This window comes from Apodemus sylvaticus, chromosome 16 (genome assembly GCF_947179515.1).
Source record: "Apodemus sylvaticus chromosome 16, mApoSyl1.1, whole genome shotgun sequence".
In the NCBI taxonomy this organism is placed as follows: domain Eukaryota; kingdom Metazoa; phylum Chordata; class Mammalia; order Rodentia; family Muridae; genus Apodemus; species Apodemus sylvaticus.
In genome coordinates, this window is record NC_067487.1 from 14730475 (window position 1) to 14755373 (window position 24899).

Consider the following 24899-nt stretch of genomic DNA (forward strand, 5'->3'; position numbering starts at 1 on the left):
AAATAGAAAAGACCGTCAGTCCTTCTTATAAAAATCATGAATTCCCGAGTTTACTTGAAAAGCTTTCTAAATATAGTGCCAATTGACAATAGGACTAAATGTAACAGTGTATGATTTCACATCACCACAATCTTGGGAAACACAATCTTGAATGTGAGTTCAGCAGCAAAATTATGTGATGGCCTTTCTCAGGTCTGAGTGTGACTTCCTGCAGCTATACCACAAGTTTACACTATGCACTGCTCGGATTCCTAGAGAAGTATAAGAAAGGGGCATTACACAAGTGGGTATTCAGGACACCCACAGCAGGCTTCCAAATTCAACCACCCTGTTGAAAGAGGCTTAAGTCTATGTGGCAATGAATCATTTGAAATAAAAGTGCAGAATGGAAGTACTAGTTAATTACTGGGTGGTGTTACCTGTCTGTTAAGATCCAGCACTCATACAAACCTTAGGAGAAAAAAGCCAACCAGACTTAGAAAAATGTCTTATTAACCAATAGCCAAGGCCCTTCACTTTTATGGATAATATAATCCTTCATTTCTAAGAAGCATCTTATGATTGTGAGAAAAGAAATTCATAGTCAGTCTGTAAATTATGCCTTGATTTGATCGCCATCAATGTGCTAATCACTCATCTGGGGATGTACTTCAGTTAACTAAGTAGCACTTCCTTACTACACACAATACCCTGGCTTTGATCCTCTGCACTGAAAATAAAATAAAGATGATGAATGGATGACAGCCAGACAGATGATAGCTTAGAAAGATGATAGATAATACATACATACATACATACATACATACATACATACATACACAGAATAGGTAACTAGATGACAGAGAGATGATAGTGATATAAAGATAAATATTGATAGCATGTATATAGATTATCCATAGATATATAGTTGATAGGCCAATAGAGAGATTAAACATAGATAATATATAGACAGACAAATATACATATACATTAGATAGATAGATAGATAGATAGATAGATAGATAGATATAGATAGATAGATAGATAGATATCATAGAAAGATGTATATATGAGATCCCGATAACTGCTAAAGTGTGTTTCAGATTCCCATAAGCTCCTCATCGTGTAACCTCAGGACTTCAAATAAATTATTCCTATTTAGTACTGTCAACAAACCTGAACGTAATCTGTCTGAACTTTTGCTCAAGCTCAGCCTTCATCACCACAGCAAGTGGAACTACATCCTTCCCACTTCTCAAGCCAGAGCTTTTGAGTACTCTATTTTTTAAGGTGGGGGGGGGGCGTTGTAGGTGATTGTGCCACTGCATGTGTGTAGCAATCAGAGGAAAATGCAGGGGGTTGGCTCTTTTCTTGCATCTTTAAGTGGGTTTTAAGGCTCTCCGGACGTACACACCAGTCACTTTCTCCCACTGGGTCATTTCCCTGTCCACAGAGCACTTCCTTTTCCCAAACTTCACAATAAGTTCGTGATCACATTCTATCATCTCTGTGTCAGAATCCAGTCTTTCCACACTGTCACCACTCTGGTCCGATCTCCCATTTTCACCTCGCCCCTGAATTACAGGGTATAAGTGGGACTTCCTGTACTTCTTCTTATCCCTATAAGCAGTCAGTGTAGCAGTCAGAATGATGACCCTAAAACATTAAAACGTGATTTGTATCCAAAACATTCTTCACAGGTTTATCTCTGGGGCACTTGGTCCCCAGCTTAGAAGGCTGTAGCATTTTAGGAGGTGATGTCTGACTGTTGAAAGTAGGTCACTAAGGGTGGGAGTGAGAAGGTTCCTGCCATACCTCTTTACCATCTGGTCTACAGTCATATAGATCAACAGTCATTGCACACCTGCTCATATAGACTGAACCATTTCCTTTTGCCTTCCCAACCTTGTTGAAAGTGTAATCCAGAGTAAACCCTTCCTCCATTTAGTTGTTCCTGCCAGGTAGTTGGTCCCAGTGGCGAATACATCTCTTCCCTCAGAATCCTCCAGTACCATCCATCCCACACAGATTCTAAGATTCTGTCTATGAAGTTTCACAAGATGGTCTCTTCTCCAGTTACTACAGGGACAACATTTCCTATTATTTTCCCTATTCAGCAGGCACTTCCTATGTCAGAAGTTCCCACCCCTGCCATCCCCGGACACATTAGAATCAAACTGGAAGCTTAGTTAGCAGGCTTGGAACAGGGTCGAAGAAATGGGATTCTAGTGTATTCCCAGACAATGTGATACTGCTGGTTTGAATGTAAGAATGTGAGACCTGTTACCTCAAACACAGCAGTCATTTCTTCTCTTGAGACCTCTTCACTGACTAGTGATTGACCAGGTCTGTTCTTTCCCTACAAAGTTAAGTGTTTTTTCTTCTTCAAGTTTTTCTAAAATGTACCCTCTCAACGAGGTCCACTATCCACCCTAACTGTGCAGCCCACCGGATTCCCCATCTCTCCATCTTCTCATGCTTTGGGTTGTTTTAGAGCATGTAACAGCTTCCAACAAACATGAATAGTGTTGCTATTTATTCCCTTAGTTCAGTTGGAAGTTTGACTGTTGTGGTTGTGGTTGTTATTGTTGTTGTTTGGTTTGTCCTAGTATGTCTTGGTCATCTGGTAACATCTGATTATTCTTTCAGTGATGTCTGGTACCTCGTGTGCACTCAACTAATATTATGGAACAAATGACCAGGTGTTCCTAACAAACAAACTGAAAAAGGAGGGTGAAGCAGGAAATCTAATATCAGTGCCAGGAATACAAACAAGAACATTCCCTCTCTACAAAATATGAAGTCAAAAATAAAGGCTGTGGTGACAAGCTTGCATAAAAGCAAACAACCAAAACCACTCACTCCACTTTATGTTCGAGCCCAGGAGTCCTCACTGCTTGAATGGTTGTATTGGGAAGGGCACCCAAGTTCTGAAGCCCATGACTGAAGCCCAGTGAGCCAGTTACCAGGTCAGTATAGAAAAGAAATTCGACTTAAAGCCAAGCAAAGGTTCAGAACTTGTACATGTCTACAATTTGAATCCACCAAGCTGTAGCCACTCAAGGTAAGCACTGCCAAATTTGAAGCCTCCCTAGTAGTGACTTTCATTCATTCATTCACTGCAAGAGAATTTCAAACTTCAGGCTATGTAGACATTAGTATAAGCAAGTGACATTTATAGGATGCTACAACACAGCTTTCCATGACCAGTTTCCCTAAAGTTCCATGCTTTACAGCTACACTAGGAAATAAAATGATAATAAAGCACAACCCATCAAAATGTGTACATTTCACATGTATGGCCTCTGAGCTTCTAGGGTTAAGTGCTATGAAGTCTTCATCTGGAGCATGTACAGGAAGGAATGTAAAAAGACAGGACGCTACAGTCAACATCATAACATCATATACTTAGATCGTTAACTACATCATACTGGCCATTCTATAAAGTCCCACAAGTCTTAAGATTTTCATCCATGGGGCTGGAGAGCTGGCTCAGTAGTTAAGAGCACTGACTGCTCTTTTGAAGGTCCTGAGTTTAAATCCCAGCAACCACATGGTGGCTTACAACCATCTATAACAATATCTGATACCCTCTTCTGCTGTGTCTGAAGACAGCTACAGTGTACTTACATATAATTAATAAATCTTTAAAAAAAAGTTTTCATCCATAAAATGGACATGAAAATATCACATAATTGATCAATGAAGAGAAGGATTACATGACTGCTCAAATTGTCTCTCTGCTTCTCCTAGAAATACATATATTTCTAGGAGAAATAACAAGTACACTACTTTTTTTTAATTAGATATATTCTTTATTTACATTTCAAATGATTTCCTCTTTCCTGGTTCACTATTTCTTAATAAGTACAATTGTTTGTAAAAATGTTTGTCCATTGGATGGATGGATGGATGGATGGATGGATATATCATTTTATCTACATATCTATCTTATTATCTATGTTTTCCAAAAATATTCTCTCTGATGAGAGAAGGGTTTAATGACAAAATTATTTTGATTTACTTTGGAACATCACATTGGTTGAAAAATATTATCTTCTTGTAGATTGGAGCTCAGTTTATAATCCTATGACCGCAAAGTGCATAAACATGGCTAGTTTACATGTGGTGACTTAGATTATGGGAAATGACTGAGGGAAAAATACAGATCAGCTCAGACTCCCTTATTCACCACCCAGATGGGAAAAAAAAAGAAACTCAGCCATATTAGAAGGTTCAAAGATAGGGTGAGAAGAGTAGATGTTGGGGAAGAGATAAAAACTAGAACAAAACTCCTTGAGAAAAAAATACTGTTTAAAAGTAAGTCATGGGAGAGAACTTAGTCAGTAAAGTCCTTGCTTAAGTTCAACATTCAGCATCCACACAAAGATGCCAGGTGGGGTGGAGGTGGGGTGCCTGTAATCCCAATGCTTAGAAGCTGGAGACAAGAGGATTCTAGGGCATTGGCCAGCCAACCTTACCTAGTTGGTAAGTACCAAGCCAATGGGAGACTCTGTGCAAATCAAGATGAATGGTACCTGAGAAACAACAATGGAGTTTGACCACACTCACCCACATACATATGAATACCACATACATACACACACACATATACACACCAAACATATACACATATACACACCACATGCATACATGTACACATGCATAGCACACACATACACACATGCAAACATACATTCATACATACCACACACATACATGCACATATGCACACTATACACATACAAACCACACATACATGCACACCACACGATACACATACACACATATACTCACAGCACACATACATGCACACATGCACACCACATACTTACACACACGTGCACACACACAAACACACACACACACACGCACACACACAGCAAACCTTCTTTTCCATTATTAGACTTTACTTTGAGAAAGTAAAGATTACTATAATTATCATGGTGTACAGGGTAAGATAATCCTCTTGTATTATAAAGAGAAATAAAAAGTAAAACTGTCGTGCTAGTCTGGCTCCAACGTTTGGAAGGGTTGTTTATTTTGAGTGAGTTTCCCACTAATGAGGTGTTAGTAAGGGAATGAGTTTCTCAGTTTTTCCAAGAAGCCAGAAAACACTGGCATTGGACCCATACTGATTTTGTAAGGCTGATGCAAGTCTTTTTCAGAATCTGAAATCACCCTTGATAGTGTAATCCTCTCTGGTTTTGGTTTTTCTTATATTGTGCTGACATGAATATAGTTAGGCTGAAAGAAATGATTTGGTCAGGTTGATGCTGGTTGCAATAAAACAAAGCAAAACCAACATAAAAATACAAACCACAACCACCACCACCACCACAACAACAACAACAAAAACAATCACATGATGCGATCTGCCACAAATGCTACTTATCTCTCTGAAGCCAAGGCTACAGGTAACAAGGCTAGGTTGTTGTGATGGATGCTGGCCTAAAAGGCTGGGCAGATTTCATGTGCTCAACAATACATTCTGCTGATCAAAACCTCAGTCCTTACTAAAGTAATAATGTGGGGCCTCTGCATCTCTCAGATTACCTCCATATGCTTTAAGTCAGGCCTAGAAAGTAACAGACACATAATGAAGGTTATTATTTCTTCAACAACTACTCCACCAGGATTTCCACTGCTTCTTGCCACAATGAGGCCGGTTACCCATATGAACTTATGAAGCTGAGTTGAAGGCTCCTCAAACAAGTTCTGAGTTCATGAGTATTATTCATATGCTGCAATTAAAAGCACAGAGGATGTGGGAGGGAGAGAGAAGGAAGGAGAAAGGAAGATATTTTCCCTTTCCCTTCCAGTGGTAGAGCTCAGAGGAGTAACCCTGATACAGCATGCAGAAAGCGTATAGACAGGAGGAGGAGCAGATTCAATGCATCTGCCCACGGTCTTAACCTAATAAATCTTCGGGTCAGCACAGAAGGGGCCATAAAGCAAAATAACCTCGTTGCTATCGAGCCCATGAGAAAGTCGATAGTAGCTTCAGCCTCACGGTGGTAGTGGCCTCATTAAAACCTCTGTATCTCATTGCTTAAGCTTCGCGCATTCCCCAAGGGGAGTGCTGACTCAGAAAAGGCAAGTTTATAAATTATTGGTCATTTTCCCCACTGAACACTAAGCTAGCTCTCTCAAACTACAGTAGCAAAGGGAACAGACACTGAGTTATGATTCCAGGGCTTTGCTAAGTCAGTGGCTGTCGTGGCTAGCTTTAACTGTCACCTTAACACGGCTTAGAGTCATCTGAGAGGACAGCCTTAGTCAAAGAATTGCCTAGATCAGACTGGGCCCTTGGGCATATGTATGGGGAACTGTCTGGATTGCTAATTGATTTGGGAGGGCACAACCCACTGCGGGTAGTGCTATCCCTAGGTAGTCCTGGACTGTGTATGAAATCTAGCTGAGTATGAACTGGCCTATAAGCCATCAAGCATCATGGTCCCTTCTGTATTTATTGGATATGAGGATTCTTTGATCACACACAATAATGTGTGTAATCACAGCCACGTTTGCCTTCAGGTTCTGCCTCGCCTTCATGCTTTGCCGTCGCTAAATAATGGACTGTGCTCAAGAATTCTCAGCTGAGAGGAAACCTTTCTTCCCTCACTTCTCTCCATCAGCGTGCTTGTCACGGCAACGGGGATCAACCCAGAAGTCGAGATGCCAGAGGCTGCATGCATTCTTCATGATTTTGTTCTGCATTTATTTAATCATGGGGATAGAACATGTGCCGTGCACATTTGTGGAGGTCATAGAACAACTTGCAGGACCTTCTTTTCTAAGTTGATGCTAAGCTTCTATCGTGTGTACTGAAGACAAGCGCAGGTCAATGTCTAACAGCAGAGGACTTTCCATTAAACCAACTCAGCCATCAAATTTCTAAAGGTTTACACCAGACCCATCGGGCACACATGGAGCTCTTTTGGATGACAAGAACTGAGGAGTTAGAGAGATGGCTCAGGGGCTAAGCGTATCCTGCCCTTGCAGAGGACCCAGGTGCAGGCCCCAGAATTCATGTCAGGTAGCGACGACTGCCTGCAATTCAGTTATAGGAGATCTGACACCCTCTTCATATTCTGAAAGTATCTATATGCGTGAATACATATAAATGCACAGAGGCACATGTCTGTGGTCACATACGTAAATAAATAGCAAATAAATAAAATAGCTGAAGGTCACATATGGTTTAAGCACAAAGTTTACATCTTATATGCTACGAAACATCATAACCGAATGAAAACAGGGAAGGAAACTGAAGGTCAGCAGGTAGCTGGAATTCATAATGCAATAAGCTTTTCATAAAAATAAATCAGTCGAAGAACAGAATAATGACTATAATGGCAGTTACATTGTCGGTGTCTCAGACTTTTTTAAAACATATTGCACATCAGTCTGGGGAGATGATTGTGTCTGCAACACAAGTGTGGAGACCTGAGCTTGGAGCCCAAGAATTCATGGAAAATACCAGGCATTGTGAAATGTGCCTGCAATCCTGGCACAGGGAGGTAGTAGCTAAGGTGGGGGCAGGGGTGAAGGGGTGGCACCCTTAGGGACAGGTGAATCACTGAAGCTGACTGGCTGTCCAGAAAATCTAAAGTAGCCAGCTTCAAGTTGAGTGAGAGGTCACATCTTGAAAATTATGAAGCTTTCCAGTTGAGAGCAGAACTTGGTGCTTTTGTGGAGGATCCAGGTCCAACTCCTAGCACCCATATGGCAATGTACAGCCATCTATAGCTCCAGTTACAGTACCAGTTCAGGCCTCCACATGTACATGTAAGGTACAGATATACATACAGGCAAATCACATAAAATAATAACAATAGTCATAGTTATTATTTTATATACGATATTAATACTAACAACATAATAATGATAATGATAAAATTTGAAATTAAAAAGTGGGGGTACCCACTGAGCAGTACCCAATGTCGATCTCTGGCCTTTTCACATACGTAACTATATATGAACATGTGCACATCTACACATCACACAGCACAGCACAATGCATATATTCAGAGGAATACATGTGTAGATAATTGGCTAACACTTTCCTCTTCGTGGAAAAAGAAAACACTCAAGAATTAATGTAAACTTTAGAGTCCAGATTAACGGCTCCTAAAGCAATTTCAGTGTTAGAACTAAGAATCAGGGCACAGGAAAACCACAGGATAAAGGAGAAATCAATCCCATAACAATGTTCATACTCTTTTTATCAATGATATAGCGCAGTGCAATGGCGTCTGCCTTGGTTTCCCCACCTGCTTCTCTGTGAGGATGACTCTCCCCAGTAACTGATCCTCCAGGCCTTTCACAGTGACGGTGAAGTCGATGATGGAGGTCCGAGCACTGATTTCTGGGGTATAGGCTGGATTTGGCAGCTTGGTAGTGATGTAAAGTTTAAAGCCGTCCATGACGTCCACTTCCTTGTCACCAACCTTCACCTTTTTTTAATAAAGAGAAAGTAAGACAGAGGAGGGATGCACCTGAGTCCTTTTCATATTGAATCAGTTATTGCTTTGGTCAACTTATAACTGGATATAACTTGTCTATTAGGACATAAGAAGAAATTGATACTTGCAGAGCTTCAAGACCATAGGATACAGGACAATAGGCAGGGAGGACAGGAGAGACAAAGGGAAAGAGAAAAGGGGGAGCTAAATAGCTAAGCATGGCTCCCAGGTGAGGGAGGGGGCCACGCTCACAGCTCAAAATTTTTAGCCCAGAAATGTTCCTGTCCAAAGGAAAGACAGGGACAAAAAATGGAATAGAGACTGAAGAAAAGGCCATCCAGAGACCTCCCCACCTAGGGACCCATTCCATCTGCAGACACCAAAGTCAGAAACTATTGCTGGTGCCAAGAAGCGCTTGCTGACAGGAGCCTGGTATGGCTGTTCCCTGAGTGGTTCTACCAGCACCTGACCAATAGAGATGCGAATACTTACAGTCAACCATCGGACTGAGCCCAGGAACCCTAATGGAAGAGCTAGGGGAAGGACTGAAGGAGCTGAGGGTGATTGCAACCCCATAAGAAGAACAATATCAACTAACTGGACCACCCAGAACTCCAAGGACTAAACCAGCAACCAAAGAGTACACATGGAGGGAGCCATAGGTCCAGATGCATATGTAGCAGAGGAGGCCCTTATCTGGCATCAGTAGGAGGGGAGGGAGGCTTGATGCTTCAACATAAAGTGATACTAGAGAGATGAGGCGGGAGTGAGTAAATGGTGGAGGAGAGCCTTCACAGAGGCCAAGCGAGGAGGGCAGTGATGGTGGAGGGGTAACAGGGAAGGTGGATATCATTTGAAATGTAAATGAATAAAAGGATTGATAAAAAAACAACAAAGGGGGAAGCTAATAGTTCTAAACATACTGTGTAACAAATACAGACTTAGTTGTCAAAAGTGTCATGACTAAACCCAGAAGCTAAGGAAAAGCAAACCCACTGAGAATAATGAGAAGGCTTACCACCCACATGCTGAGGTTTGAGAAGTCACACAACAAAGACCCCAAAATGGCAGGAGAGAGCAGGCCAGGGGTGCCGGTTTATAGCAGTCACCAGATGAGGGCTAAGATGAACATTTAAACACACCTGAACTTCTGTGGCTTGAATTTCTCACCAGTGTCACATAACTTAGTACCAAGGATGCCATAAGTGTGCCCTTATATGGACAGAAGGCAGGGGGAGCATGAGGGTCTTAAAGTTTTCAACAGTCAAAGATCAAAATAAGATCCATTTCTTTGTTACAGAAGTAATATAACAATAAGCATGACAGGATTCCTAATCTGGCAATAATTTAGCCTTTATTCAGAAGAGCAGCAAAACATCTCCCGGCAACTGGCTCCACTTGCAGCCTCTTGAAATCTCCTCTCTCCCCTACCAGGATGCACTATTGCCCTGCATACTGGTATCAATGGGTTTAACATACCTTAAAAGTAGATCCTGTTTTAATGAAGTTTTTTTCCAAAACGTTGTCCAGAGCAGGATCTAATTCCTCCCCAACATCTTCGATGAGCAAGGGCCTTCCAAGAGAAAGGCTGTCCTCCAGGTGGTTTCTAAAGTACTTGTGGTTTAGAGATGTAATCTAATGGGATGGGATCACCAGGTTACTTTGGACAGGCCCGTGATTTGATACACAATAATGCTGTGTGACCTCTAAACACTCTGCCACAGGAAACAATCAAGGACTTAGAAATCCTGGGCTGGAAGCCATGCTAAGTGATATGGTACAGAAAACTCAAACTGTTTCCACTCTACCTTTAATAAACAAATCACCTACCATGTACCACGTAAGGGTAATATGGGATATCTCTGCTTCTTCCTGCCCTCCACCATCCCCGTTGGTGGACAACTAGAAGTCTATATTCAAGCATTGCATATGTAGAGTGTTTACTTCTTCTGACTATCAAAGAAAGCTGTGGACTTAACAGTTGAGCTTGGATTCAATGAATATGGCAGTGGTATGTGTGCCCAAAAATGCAGACAATAAGGTTATGGAAATTATTTTGTTACTATATATAAGCTTACATCTCTATTTAGGATTCCAAACAAAACATGTAAGATGTTCAAATATTCCTCTCTTTTGTGGGGAGAGAGAGATGAGGGGGATATATATATATAATTTGATGTGTATTAGTGTACTCAAAGCAGACATCACCTGGAGTTCATTTTGGCTTTCTTTATTCTTAATCCAGCTCTTGCCTTGAGTCTGAGGATCAATGAGCAGAGGGTAGCGTGATGCTTTTGTGACAATAATTCCATTCTGGATGGACAGGTCATCGTTTGGAAGGCCTTGTAGGTTCCATTCGCTGATAGTAGGGGCATCAATCAGCATCTCATTGAGATTTAGATCATTCCCAAATGGGATTTTACGAGTTTTCATTTCCTTCTTCCAATCATTTAACAGCAGATCTCGAAACTCTTGGTTAAATGGACCAGAGTATGATAGAAAAGCCGTCGCCAGCAGCACATCCCCTAAAGTGGAAAGCAAGCACCCCTAAAATATTTTGTGACTCTTCATGCAATTGCATAACTCACTAAAACTGAAAAGAAAGTATGAATCAACAACCATTCTTTTAAACTAAAATCCAAAGTCAACCTGTAAGCACAGGCGGTCAATGACTTTGATCAATAAATGTGAGTTGGACTGACTGTTGAACAGAATAAATATCCTATCAAGAAAGGACTATCAGAAGTTAAACATCAGGTCATCATGACTTTGTTGTAAAAGAGTGGCCTCTAGCTCAAAAATGTAACTTTAAAAACTAGACAAGACAGAGCCATCATCAAAATGTCTGTGATCAATATCCCAAGCTTTCAGAAGTTTTGAAAGCAAACTAAAAATAAGAGGTGTGAAGGTCATTGACCCATGAAATCAGGACACATGTATACCAGACACTTACCCACCTCCTTAAAATGCATGTAGACACACAAACACACATATACTAATTTGAAATAAGCAAGGACTGTTTGATTCAAGCTTAGGGCCTCTGACTCCATCACAGTCAACACAAGGTCGCCTTAATGAAGGATTTTACAGACCTACAAGCCGTTTAGTTTGTGCAGCAAACTCTTTGCTTTGTTCCGTCCATCGTTCCTTTTCACCTGCCAAGCCACTGATGAGCGTGGACGCCGTCTGCATCTTATTCCTGCACCGATCGGCATCTTCAAGCAAGGTCTGAAGAAGGCCAACACAAGAAGGGAAATGTGTGCTTCTAAAACATGTATTGTCTGCCTTCCTGGACACATGGAAGGCCCATTTCACAGAAAACAGATTCTAGCTCCGTATGTCTGTGCTGACTTTTTCTTGTCTGTTTCTCTGCCCAGTGCCTTGAGTCCAACAACCCAATCCTCCCCAGTGTTAGTAACAGAAAAATGGCAGACATTTCTATCACTCAGTAAAATAACACATGATGGCATCATGTAACACAATGTATGTGAAAAAAATAATGGCAATTCTTGGGAAAATATAATTAGGCGTATCTCTCATGCCAAACGCTGCTGTCTCCAGTATGTCACCTAAGGCCACCTTGCATTTCACTTCAAAAGGTTAAATTTCCTTCTCCTCATGGGACTCCAAGGCTCCTGCAGAAATCTGGGCCTAATGTAACCAATCATATATTTCTTAGCTGTTCCTTGAGACAGCAAAAAGACTTTAAAGCAGAATTTCATATATTATGGACACTCCAAACCTAATTCCATCCCCAATTTCTAGTGCTGGTGATGGAACCCAGGGCCTCAGGCATGCTGGACATGTACGTTACTGAACTCCCAGCCCCTAAGACTTCTCATCTTCTATGTAGATGGTTAAGAGATGAGTTCTAGTTCAACATGTGAATGTACAGGAAATGAAGTAAGTACGGACAAAGAAGTGGACGTCAGTGGATGCCCATCTGCAACAGATACATAGTGCACATTTTTATAAGGTGGGTTCAATGGGAATATCTATAGTGTTATGGACAGTTTAAACTGTTTCAATATTTTTCTTTAGTGGGATTACTTAAATTTCCATTTAAATTATCATACAGTACTGATACAGATACTCTAAACTGATTAAAAACTATCTTGTAACTTGTATGCCTCAAAAACATTGCAATATTTTATTAAGTTAAAAACTTAGATAATGAAACAGTATTACTAATTGTTCTGTTTTTAAATGGGCTTAAAATATATGTTATATATTTAAATGGGCTTAAAATATATGTAAGTATATATATAGCATATGTTCAAACATAAAAGGAAGGTATTATTTATATTCCTCTCCAGGATTCCCTAAATACATTTTCTATAATGAATAGATTGCTTTTGTAAGAATAACACAATACAGGACCTTGAAAGGGGGAGATGCCTAACCCAATTTGTTCTTATCTTCCTTCTGGAGTTTTGGCTTCCCCTTAGCTAAAGAAAAATAACTCAAAATCTACTTCTGTGTTATAATCCCAATATAAATGTCTATTTGCTTCATCCCAAGCATAGAGATACAAGTTGTATGGTGTTTGATTTAAAAATAATTTATTTAAAACAAGGTTTTCAGTGAAAAGATATTCTGAATTGCATTTTGTCAGAATTCCCCATCCTTACTTATTCCAGCCAATTAAGAAAACCGTTAGGCCCCACCTCCCTGTCTTTGTTCTCTAGGTTCCCAGGTTCCTCTGGTTACTGTGCTATAGGCAAAGAACAACTAATGCTTATGGTACATAGAGAGAAGCAGATGGTTCTGGTTAGAGGTTGGGTATAAAACGTCTTGGACCAACTCTGAGTCTGGTCTCTGCTAACTGGGCAGTAAGCCAACCTCAGAAAGCCAAGGAAGTCTGATCCTACGACAATGCACTGTGCTCTTGGTGGACAATAACCAGGACAACTCTTTGAAAAGACCATGCATGCCTAGGCTGCAATGAACTGCACCCTAGAACAACTTTGGAAGATCCACAAGCACTTCTCAGCTTCATCCAGCCCTAGGGATAAAGAAAGTGGAACAAAAATGACTGAAAATAATGTTCATAAAGTGGTGGCAGCCGGCTCATGGCGAACGTTTTTTAACCTAAAGAAACGTGAGATTTGTTGAAAATCAGGTTTTCAAGCTATGGTCAGATTTTTACAATAACAGTTCTCTATGTAAACTAATAAACTAATAAATGAAGTAATAAGCTTTATCTAAACTAATAAACAGATGCTCCAGAACAGCAATAAGAAAGAGAATGAGTAACTGCAAGCCTGCTAAAATTTAAACACAACAGCAATAGAAAAGAGTGTTTTATTCAGGAGTGCTTCTGGGTATAAGTGAATATCGAGAAAGACAGAATTTAATACTCTCTCCTCCCGCGTTTTAAAGTGGACTCTGTAGTTGCAATGCTAATTTTCTCCTTAGGTAAGTGAACCTCCTGTCTAGAAATACACAAGGCCATGCAGGTGCTACTAGCTTACTCCTGCAAAGCATCCTTAGAGGCGCTCAGTCATAGCATTCGGAGGACTTTGATCTTCAAGAGATGCAGTGTGTATTCTGTGCGCCGTGAAACCGCAGAGCCACAAGCAGGTGTCTTAATCTGGACACGGGGCACTTCCAGGAAATATTCAAAGAAAGAGTCAAGAAGGCTCCCACATACCAAACATAATACAGAGTTAATCAGATACAGATGATGTGGGGCTAAAAAACCTATATAATCAGGTGTGTAGAGTACTGTAAATATCTATCATTTGTGACATTCTGCTACTATGAAATATAAAAGTATTTAAAATAGTGAGAAAAATCATCAAAGTGGTTTTATGACTTAGAAACTCCAATGCCTTTTCTCTGCAATCTCTTCAGGTGTTTTTACCTGAATGTTAATTTGCAGATGTCTGCTGAGTCCAATCTGGCCTCCCTTGACCATAAGACTGTAAGTATTGGTAACCCAAGCACTCATACCTACTTCTGCAAGTAAGGAACCCTGAAGCTTTATCTGCATGTGGTCTATATTAAATCCACTTTGATTTTAGAAGGAAAGAGTCCCCCAGGAGAACTGGGATTTATATAATAGATGATAAGTCTGTGGACCTGGATACTAGCAAGCAAATTCCCTTCCCCCATGCCTCTTTCTCTCTGTCTCTCTCTGGATCTCTCCCTCTCTCTCTCTCTCTCTCTCTCTCTCTCTCTGTGTGTGTGTGTGTGTGTGTGTGAGAGAGAGAGAGAGAGAGAGAGAGAGAGAGAGAGAGGAGAGGGAGGAGAGGGAGAGAAAGAGAGAGAGAGAGAGAGTTGAAAAATTTGTAGACAATCACTGTGTATTAGAATGTACTTCTACTGTCAGCTATATCCCTGTAACAGGGAGGCCTGAAGTCAACATCAAAATATCCAAGTTCTGTACCTTAAAGCCAGAACTCTTCCTTGACATTTCCATGCTTTGGTTGTTTTATGAAAAATAAAAACAACCTGCTCCATCTACTTATGAAACTGCTTGAAGGATTAAATGTAGTGATGTGGAAAGAGAAGAGATGATTTCAGCTGCACAGGTGTTCTCACTAAGCTCATGCATAAAGCCACTCGAATAGTTACCCCTAGAACCAGTTCGCACCTGAATGGACCATGCTGACACTTACTTATCAACGGCTTTGGGGGTGAGTTAGAAACAAATTCAAGGACTCGGTGAAAGATCATGTGCCATGTGTGCATTATAAAACTCAGTCAGTTCTTGCAGGAAACCAACCCTTCAAAGAGAGACGTGCTAGGAGTGAGAGCTCATGAGAACAGAAGGTGTAAGCACTGCTCCGTGCCAAGTGTCACTTACCTGCTTTTCCGTCATAGCCTGTTCATACTCTGCCTGCACCACGTCGAGCTCTGCTTGCTTGTCATCCAGCTCGGCCTGGGCTTTCTGCAGGTCCTGCATGGCCAGGACATGACGATTCTCTTGCACTATCAAGTTGGCCTGCAGGGGACATAGGGTGAGGAAGAAGCAGAGAGACCCCAACACCCCCAGTTTAGACGGTGGGAGTTCCACCATGGCACATGCTGATGGCTGTGCTTTATTCTACCGCTGCAATCACCCCAAACTACATTAACCCAAGCCCAAATATTAATACCAATTTTTATCCATGTTTATAAGCATAATTTATAAATCATTAGAATAGAAATCGGCAAATTTATTTTTCATACAGTACTAGGCATGATAACCTAAAAACTACTTTTGGCTACAAGAGCCAAAATGCAAAATAAAAGTTTTTAAAGATTGATTTAAAACCCATTTTATAAGCCAGCACTGTAGATGGCAGGCTAGACTGGTACTTCAGTGGAAGCTGAAATATGAACCCTGGAGAGAAGTGTTCATTGTTCTGCCTTTTGGGGAGTCTTTGTTGAATGATTATCTATTCTTGAGATAAATTCAATAAAACAAAAAGTATACGTCATCATATTTGCTTGGAAAATATAAAAATAAAAGAGTGCCACACACTTCTCCTGACCAATCTTGAGCTTGCTGGAATCTCCAATGATCAGTTTCCATAGTGTCACCAAGCACGATACCAATTATTTACTCCAAAATTCTCTGACTCTGAATGAGTCTTTGATGCTTTACATAGTTCTGGAAACCTGGGACTCAACCTCTAAATCCTGCATTACCCCTTGATACTCTTGATTATTTTATCATACTTATTATGTTTATAGGGTAGATAACAATTATAAGTGAGTTTATGGTTGGGAAAGATCAATGTACAAAAACAAAATCAAGCCACAAAATATGATTGTTAAGACATGAGTATTAGGGATTTTTTTTAATGTACTCACTTCTCTGTTTGCTAAAGACTGGGTGGGTGTCTTTTTAATTGTGATGGCAAATATAGAAATAACATTCATAATTTCAGCTACTTGGGGAAATGCAGGATTAAGCTCAAAAATACATCTAATACAAATTGCAGACATACTTACCTGAGGTGCAATAAAGGTAATGAGAAGGCTCTACCTTCCTTCTTCAAAGACCAGAATTTCTGGCACCAGTATCTATGTCTTAACCCTGTCTCATTCACAGGATTCCTTTGCTTAAGATCTCAAACATTGTTGGAGAATATTCTATGCCCTAATTTCCTGTTTTATGTTTAAGCAGCTCACAACAGACTCGGTGTCTTCTTGAATAATTAAATCATGCTTAAAAGCCCCTGCAATTTTGGAGCCATGTTTTAAAGACGAAAGAAATATCCTGGTCTCCGCCATTCAGAACCTCGCTCTCTTATGGATCTGAGAACAAATTCACTGACTGCCAAAACTCCTGAGCTGTACAAAGACCAACTGACCCAGCAGTTCTCCCAGGCACAGGTTATGGGGTTTACCCTAGGAGGCCTACCTTCAGAGGGAGCACCTCCTTGTTTATAGAAAAAAAGGAAGCCATAGCTTTGGTCCAGGAACAAAGACCAGCTACATTCCCACAGACGCGCTTGGCCGTCTCAATGTTGTAGTCGGACATTTCAAAGTAAGGACTCAAAAATTCTATCACTTCTTCGTTGATCGTGTCTTTGGGAAACTGCTGTAGAAGGAAAAAGGAAAATCATGTCAGAATACTTATTTTATGAGGTATATCTAAACTCACATTCTGCTTTCAACGTAAAAGAAACTAGTAAGCCTCCAAAGCTAGATAAGTGGTTTGCGTTTTCTTTGTTTGCTGGCTTGCTTTGTTTTTGTGTGTTTGTCAGTGTCTCAGGATATTGGATGAAAGTCTTAAAGCTAAAATCACAGGGTGAAATGATTGCAAAAGAAGCCTACCAGCATGTGCTCTGTCCCTGGTGCAGACACCTCTGGCCCCCTGTTTAAATACCCTGGGATCCATCGAAAGAGTGAACGTGTTTAGCTTATGAACACTATTACAGTAATTAGAATTTCTAAGGTAATAAAAACTTCTTTCCATTAATCCTAAATAGGTGAATTATAAACCCACAATATCAACAACGAAAAAACAAAAACACACACAGCTGTATTTGGGCTAAGGACATATAGATTTAGCATTTATCAGCAACTAAATGCTTAATAGATTCAGACAGAAGTTCTATTAAACTCACATGAAATGTGAGAGCAATAACTTGGACATTGCACCTTGAGAATGATGAATTAATTTTTAATCATAGAGCTTTCACAAATATGAGAGAATTGTTATCTCCTGGAGAAATACAATTTTAAGACACAGCAGAAATGGATTTAGAATGCCTTCCTGCACCAGGAAAGAAAGTCCAACCATGAAGAAACTGAATGTTAAAAAAAAAATGTTTTCTCTTCTAAAAGGATGATTATTTTCCAAATATAAATAAATCTAGCAGCTGGTAATTGCATGGAATAAACCTTCACAGATCATGCATAGCAGAGTAGAACACCCTTTCATTCAGACCTTGCTTGTCATAAGTTTCTTTTATAAGACTTAGAAAATAGTGGCAACAGAGGTCTCATAAGCAGTGAACTTCCATCAAATGCACAAGGGAGATGTGGAGTCATTCAAAGGAATGTATTCAAAGTCCAACTGTGCTGCTGCCTAGTCTCGTAGTTGCCAGGGCAAGTCAGTGACCCACTGACTTCATAGGCTCCTCATGTTAGTAGCAGAGAGAAGATACTTTATGATACCACAGCTTCAGCAGTCACATGAACGATGCTGAATTGAAAACTGAAGGAAAGATGGTGCTGAAGATGTAGTTTGAAGAATGGGCATGGAGAAGATATTTCCAATTAGTTGTCTCAAGATCTAAATCTGGAAGATAAGACAGTAAAACTTCTGGAAAGAAACAGAAGAGAATTTATTCTTCCTCAGAGGGAGCCAAGATCTAAATGGAACACAGAAAGTACTATTAAGGAGAATATCAATAAAGAGCCCTACATTAAAATTTAGAACCCCAGCTTAGCAAAAGACAGCAGCAATAAAGCGAACAAGCTGGGAAGTGGCTGAAGATAGTAGCATTCGTATAGCATTTGAAATCCAACAAAGTTTAACAATGAGCTGGAGAGATGGGTCATTGCTACAGGGTACATGTGGCTCCTGCAAAGGACCCATGTTCTTCATACCCACAAGGTGGTTCAGCCATCCGCAAGTCCAAGTCCAGGATCCTGACTTCCTTTGCAGAATTTGTAGGCACCAGACACACACACACACATGCAAACACTCATATGCATAAAATGAAAACAATTAAATCTTTTAAAATGGTTTTAGCAGAAGGGGGCAAAAAATATTGTAAAAGACAAAGGGTCGGAGAGTTTCCAGTGGGATTATGTCTCCTAGGGATGCCAGAAACTACATCTACGAAGTTTCATGGCCCACGTGACTTGCCCAAATGCAAGCTGAACAAGGCATCAATAGACACACCAAAGTGAGCAAGGGAAACCCCATAAGGTCCTAATTCTACATAAAGAACTAAGGAGCTAAGGAATGCTGTGACTGGGAGAAATAGTCTCTCCCAGGGAAAAGCAAACCAATTTGTTATCTAGTACCTAATGGTCCTCATTGAAAACACATATATTGGTAACAGTATACAGTCTGAGCAGGTTGTATTTATGCATTTAGTACTACAAATGCATGTGCATATGCATGTATAACAATTGATGAAAACGGAGACCATGAATTTTAAAGAGAACAAGGAGTGTATGAGGGGATCAAAGGAGGAAAGAAAGCAACAGAAAGAGGATGTAATTTTAAGTTCAAAAAAATAAAAGAAATAATTACAGAGAGACAGAGGCCCAAATAAGCACTTGAGATTAAAATTTTCTGAAAGGTTTACAAACCACCCAAAGATTTTCAGCATCATTAGCTGTCACCAAAATGCAAATTAAGCCCATAACAAAGGAAACTGCTTCTATCTCACACAAGGACATTGAAAAGCAGAAAACATTGGGGCTGTGGGGGCAAGCACACAGTAAGTCTTGTTGCTGAGTACGTGACGGGACTTTAAAAAAAAAAAAAAAAAAAAAAAAAAACCTCTTTCCTACGGTCTACAAAAACTGAGAAAATGTGTACAATCTATGTCTCAGAAATCCGACTTCTACAAATATGGCCAACAGATATGCATTCATGCAGCCCCCAAAGGTTCTGTATATCAGTACAGACAGCAGATTCATTTGTATCACCCAAAACTTAGTGACAACCTGAAAAGTCCTTCAGTGGTCCAGTAGACAAATGGAAACTTTCACACAGTTCATACTGGGGTCGATTCAAAAGATCTCATGGAAATGACTGTAAAGTTTCAGAAAATCTAAACACTAGTTATTAAATTTATTTAAGGCTGATTGCACTCACTCACCATTAAATATATATATTTAAAATAAAGGCGACCTATGGTCAAAGTTCAGTCTCCTGGCTATACTAGGCTTCCTATTGCCTACATGTTGTAGGTCACCGACAGCCAACTGCATCTAATCCTACAGATCGCCATGCTGTCTGCCTTTCCGAGACTGCATCCCCAGCATCATTTTTGGAGTTTGGAACTGGTCTTCCTGGAGTAATTATACTGTGTAAACACTGAAAACCAGTGTCTTTGTTCTCTTCTTTTTTCTTATTTTCTTCCTCAAAATAAAGCCTAATTATTATATACTTACCACACAGCACTGCCCAATCATATAATATATATACTTACCACACAGCATGCCCTATCATATACTATATATACTTACCACACAGCACTGCCCTATCATATACTATATATACTTACCACACAGCACTGCCCAATCATATACTATATATACTTACCACACAGCACTGCCCAATCATATAATATATATACTTACCAAACAGCACTGCCCAATAATATACTATATATACTTACCACACAGCATTGCCCAATCACATGCTATATATACTTACCACACAGCACTGCCTAATCACATACTATATATGCTTACCACACAGCACTGTCCAATCATATAGCATATATATATATATAATATATATGTATATATTATATATATATAATATATATATATTCCACATCATTGCCCAATCATATACTAGAAAACTATAACTGAAAAGAAATGCAGAGTCACCTTTCACCACAATGAGAATGAATCTCATCTCTACAGTGACTGAAGGTCAGAGCAAGGTCTCATACCATGTGATTTCATACGTGAGAATTTCCAAACAAGCAATGATGATGAATGAGAGAAGAGAATAATATTTACTTTGTGTGAGGTAACTGACTTGCTTTATGCTTGAAAGATACTCTAAATATATTTTTCTGCTTTGGGTGATGATTAACACATGTATATGTATTCATTAAGTAGGACTTTTAAAATTTGAACATCACATTTGCAACAAAATCGCAGATTTACAAATTACTCCTCCAATAGCACTACTGCCAATATCAAATTGTAAATATGAGCACAGGCAGTGGATTACGGTTACCTATAGACCCCCAAAACAAACCAAGAGTCTGCATGAGAAATATCATGTACTGAACACATATAGATTTCTCTCTCAATGTTGTCCCCTAAATGATATAGCGTACAAACTGGACATGGTGGAACATGTTTGTGATCCCTGCCCTTGAGATGAGGCTGATGACACATGAGCTCAAGTAGGATATATAGTTAGGTCACCTAACGAGAAGGTAGTGACCAGGCAACATTTACACAGCATTAGGACTGTAAATAACCTAGCAGTCATTTACAGCATACGTGAGGACACACAAGGTCGTATACAAAGCCTGTGTGACTTTACATAAGGAACCTGAGCATCCTCACATTTCTGCATCCACTGGGAGTCCTAAAGATACCAAGGATAACTTCATCTGCTTTTCTATGCAGATAGTACATCCATCTATGGAGTCTCATTAGAATGACTTTGCAAACTTCTATTGGAGTTTGTCGGTCAACGTAGCTAAAAGTGGCCTGAAAAAAATCTAAAATCATGTCTTATGCTTGAAAGAGAAAACTCTACTACAAAAGAATACTCACATCCATTTCCAAAATAATTTCCAAATTATTCTGCAAAATATGCAGAATAAATTATTTTTAGAAGCAAATTGTATTAAAAGGCTATGACAGACAACTGCGTCTCTTCTTAATCCACTTCTATTGAAAGACCAACCTGTAAATTCTGGAGGAAGTTCCCCGCAGTCATCAATTTCAAAGATTCCTGCCAGGAAGGCACGGTGCAGCTTTTGTCCAGGTCAATTTTCACTGTGTTGACCCTCCTCTGAAACAGCAGCAGCACGCAGTCCATGATCCGCATGATGAGGTGAGGTGGTCGGCCCAGGGTGCGCACTGTGGCGATGTCGGAGGGCTTGATGGTCTGTGGGATGGAGCATCGAGCTCAGATAAGAAAATGCAGACGATGGCAGTTCCTCAGAAAACTGGGCATGACACTTCTGGAGGACCCGGCTATACCACTCCTGGGCATATACCCAGAGGATTCCCGGCATGCAATAAGGACACATGCTCCACTATGTTCATAGCAGCCTTATTTATAATAGCCAGAAGCTGGAAAGAACTCAGATGCCCCTCAATGGAGGAATGGATACATAAAATGTGGTATATTTACACAATGGAATACTACTCAGCAATTAAAAACAATGAATTCATGAAATTCTTAGGCAAATGGTTGGAACTGGAAAATATCATCCTAAGTGAGGTAACCCAATCACAAAAGAATACACATGGAATGCAATCACTGATAAGTAGATATTAGTTAGCCCAGAAGCTCTGAATACTGAAGACACAATTAGCATATCAACTGATTCTCATGAAGAAAGAAAGAGAGGGCCCTGATCCTGGAAGGGCTTGATCCAGCATTGTAGGGGAGTACCAGGACAGAGAAGTGGGAGGGGTGATTGCAGAATGGATGGAGAGAAGAAGAGTTATGGGACATATGGTGAGGGAGGAACTGGAAAAGGGGAAAGCATTTGGAATGTAAACAATATTGAAAGTAAAAAACTATAAAAAGAAAAGAAAATGCAGATGAACAAACTTTCATGTATGAATGCTGGTGTTTCAATAGAGGACAGACAGTACTTTCAAATTAAAAATCACAAGGCATATTCCTACATTTAAGCCCAACAAAATGAGCCGAGAGTCAAAATTCTTTACAATTCTCTTTGCATTTTTATTTTTTTAATTAGCTTACAAACCTGTTCATATTTTTTAATATTTTTTATTATGTCACAGGAGTGGTACATGCATGTGAGTGCAGGTGTCTGTGAAGGTTAGAGCATCAGACCCGTCCAGAGCTGGAGTTACACGCAGTTCTGATCCACCCAACAGTGTGCTAGCAACCGGACCTGAGCCTTCTGCAAGAACAGTGCATGCTTTGAACTGCTAAGCCGTCCTCTTCAGAAACCTTGTCACAGGTTCCTTAATGGCATTTTCCCACATACTTATCTCTGGCTGGCCCTTGTCATTCCTAGCACCCTCCTCACAGTATTCCTGTCCCCCTTTTTGAAAAATTATACCCCCAGTAGTCTCCAATTTTCATATCACACATATCTCACCACCCTCTCCACTTTCTTCCCTTAAAATATCATTTTATAATGCATGGAACTGGGCATATTTTATATTTAGTGAGATACCTCCATCTCAGAAAGACAGACACTGCATGTTCTCTCTCACATGCAGATCCTAGCTTCCTTTATGTGCGTGTACTTATGTGAGGTTAGGTGAACATAGAAGTCAAAGTTTTACAATTTTAAGGAGCACCAAGAGGAGAGAAATGTTGGCGAGCAGATATGGAACTGTGACATCCCTAAAATTGTACAGATTTCTTTGTGTTTAAAAAAAAAAGTAGTCTAAAACAAAATACTCAGCACTTAAGTAGTTATCAGGATTTGAAATGAGGAAAAATACTGTATTCACGGGTCCTTTTTGCTCATTAGCTATGTAGGTCAAGAATCTGCTTCTCTCTAAAGCAACTGAGACTGTCACAGTAGACTGACACCAGAGGGTAGCCTTGGGGCTGACAGATTGAATAATTAGAGGTTTCTTAGCTGGGAACTGACCTTTAAATGAAGAGAGTCGGGCAATTTCGAATTTCACATGGCTCTCAGGAAGGCTCTATTCCAATTCTAGCACAGATATTCTTATGCAGCAAATTACTTTTAGTAATCAGCCTCTTTTAGTTGGTAGCATTTTCTCTGCTGAACTTTTTATGAAATCAGGATTGGAGAAAGATGAGTCTAATGCAGGCTTACTTTTAGGACAAACAGTGCATGACCCTGTGCATCTGTGTCTTAAAGCCTTCTTTCTTATCTGCATCCCCTGTCAGCGGACGGGCGTTCTCTGAGACGGAGTGCTCACTCACACTCCATTTAGCGATTTTCTGTGAAGAGCTGTGTTTCAACCTACCAGCATTTCTGAAAGCTGGGCAGCTCGAGAAGGTAATTGGAGGTGACTAACTGAAAATGTCAGGCCCATATTTGAGATGTGTGACTTCTGAGGGAGGATGGAGAGAAGGCAACAGCCAGTGGGGAACTAGGATTAAGTTACACAAAAATCCAACAGTTACATAAACTGACAGTTGAGCTCTTGTGTCAAGCATGTGAGTGAAGGGGCTGGTGCTGATGCTGTACCTAGAGACCAATTTGTCTCTGGTAACTATTGGATTCCATTTTATGCCTCTGCAGTAACATGAATATGTGTAAGACCTTATACCCCATGGCAATATAACAGTTACTTACCATTTGAACACACGTTATGTTTGCTGCCAGCTAAAGTCTGATTAAACATTCAAGTGGGAAGGGACTCATTCTTCTTTTAATGATTTATCTATTCTTTTTATGCGTATGAATGCCTCCTGTATGTTATGTGAACTGCCTGTATACTTAGTTCCCACAGAGGTCAGAAGAGGGAGTTAGCTCCCCACAACTGAAATTATGGATAGTTATGAGTCACCGTGTGGGTCCTGAGACATAAACTGGGTGATCCAACATCAAGTTCTCTAAACCACTGAGCTGTCTCTTCAGTCCAATGGGACATATTCTTTCTTATGGGCTCTTCTCAGATGGACATAACCTGATGATGCAATGTTTGGGTCTAGTTGCATCTAGAGTTCTCTTAGAATAGATTCACAGTTCCACCTTTCAAGATCTCAGAAATAGTGCCCTTCAAAAATTCAAGAGTAGTCTCCAAGGAGATACTGTTAGACTGTGAGGGAGCCTTCTTGGAGGTAGAACATAGATGAAAACCATTATTGAGTCCTGCCCTTTTGAAGGGGATACTGGGATGTCAGTGCCTCCCCTCTTCTTTTGCTTCCTGGTTATAAAGCAAGCAGTTTTCTGCCATGTGCCCTGGCCATATTATGCTGCCTCATACAGACTCAAAGCACTAAATGTGTAAGTTAAAGCATGCCAGGTCTGGTCTCTCTTCATACAGGAATTATCTCCAGTATTTTTTTATACTAACATGAAGTTTACAAACGCCTTGTCACCTCACCTTTGCCCCCACATACACCTATACCAATGGTTACATGGTGCAGAATATTTTAAC

At 40.2% G+C, this 24899-nt stretch overlaps 1 protein-coding gene across 1 annotated transcript in view; it reads right to left on the reverse strand.

Annotated features, from left to right (window-relative positions):
• The window catches only part of Dnah5 (dynein axonemal heavy chain 5), a 251296-nt gene that overhangs the window by 49387 nt on the left and 177010 nt on the right, over positions 1 to 24899 (reverse strand). Inside the window, exons 59-65 of the mRNA XM_052160127.1 lie at positions 21511 to 21714; positions 16804 to 16983; positions 15259 to 15396; positions 11540 to 11675; positions 10656 to 10972; positions 9927 to 10082; positions 8256 to 8438 (exon numbers count right to left, since the gene is read on the reverse strand). Of these exons, the coding sequence (XP_052016087.1) occupies positions 8256 to 8438; positions 9927 to 10082; positions 10656 to 10972; positions 11540 to 11675; positions 15259 to 15396; positions 16804 to 16983; positions 21511 to 21714 (1314 nt within the window). The remainder of the gene's footprint in view (positions 1 to 8255; positions 8439 to 9926; positions 10083 to 10655; positions 10973 to 11539; positions 11676 to 15258; positions 15397 to 16803; positions 16984 to 21510; positions 21715 to 24899) is intronic.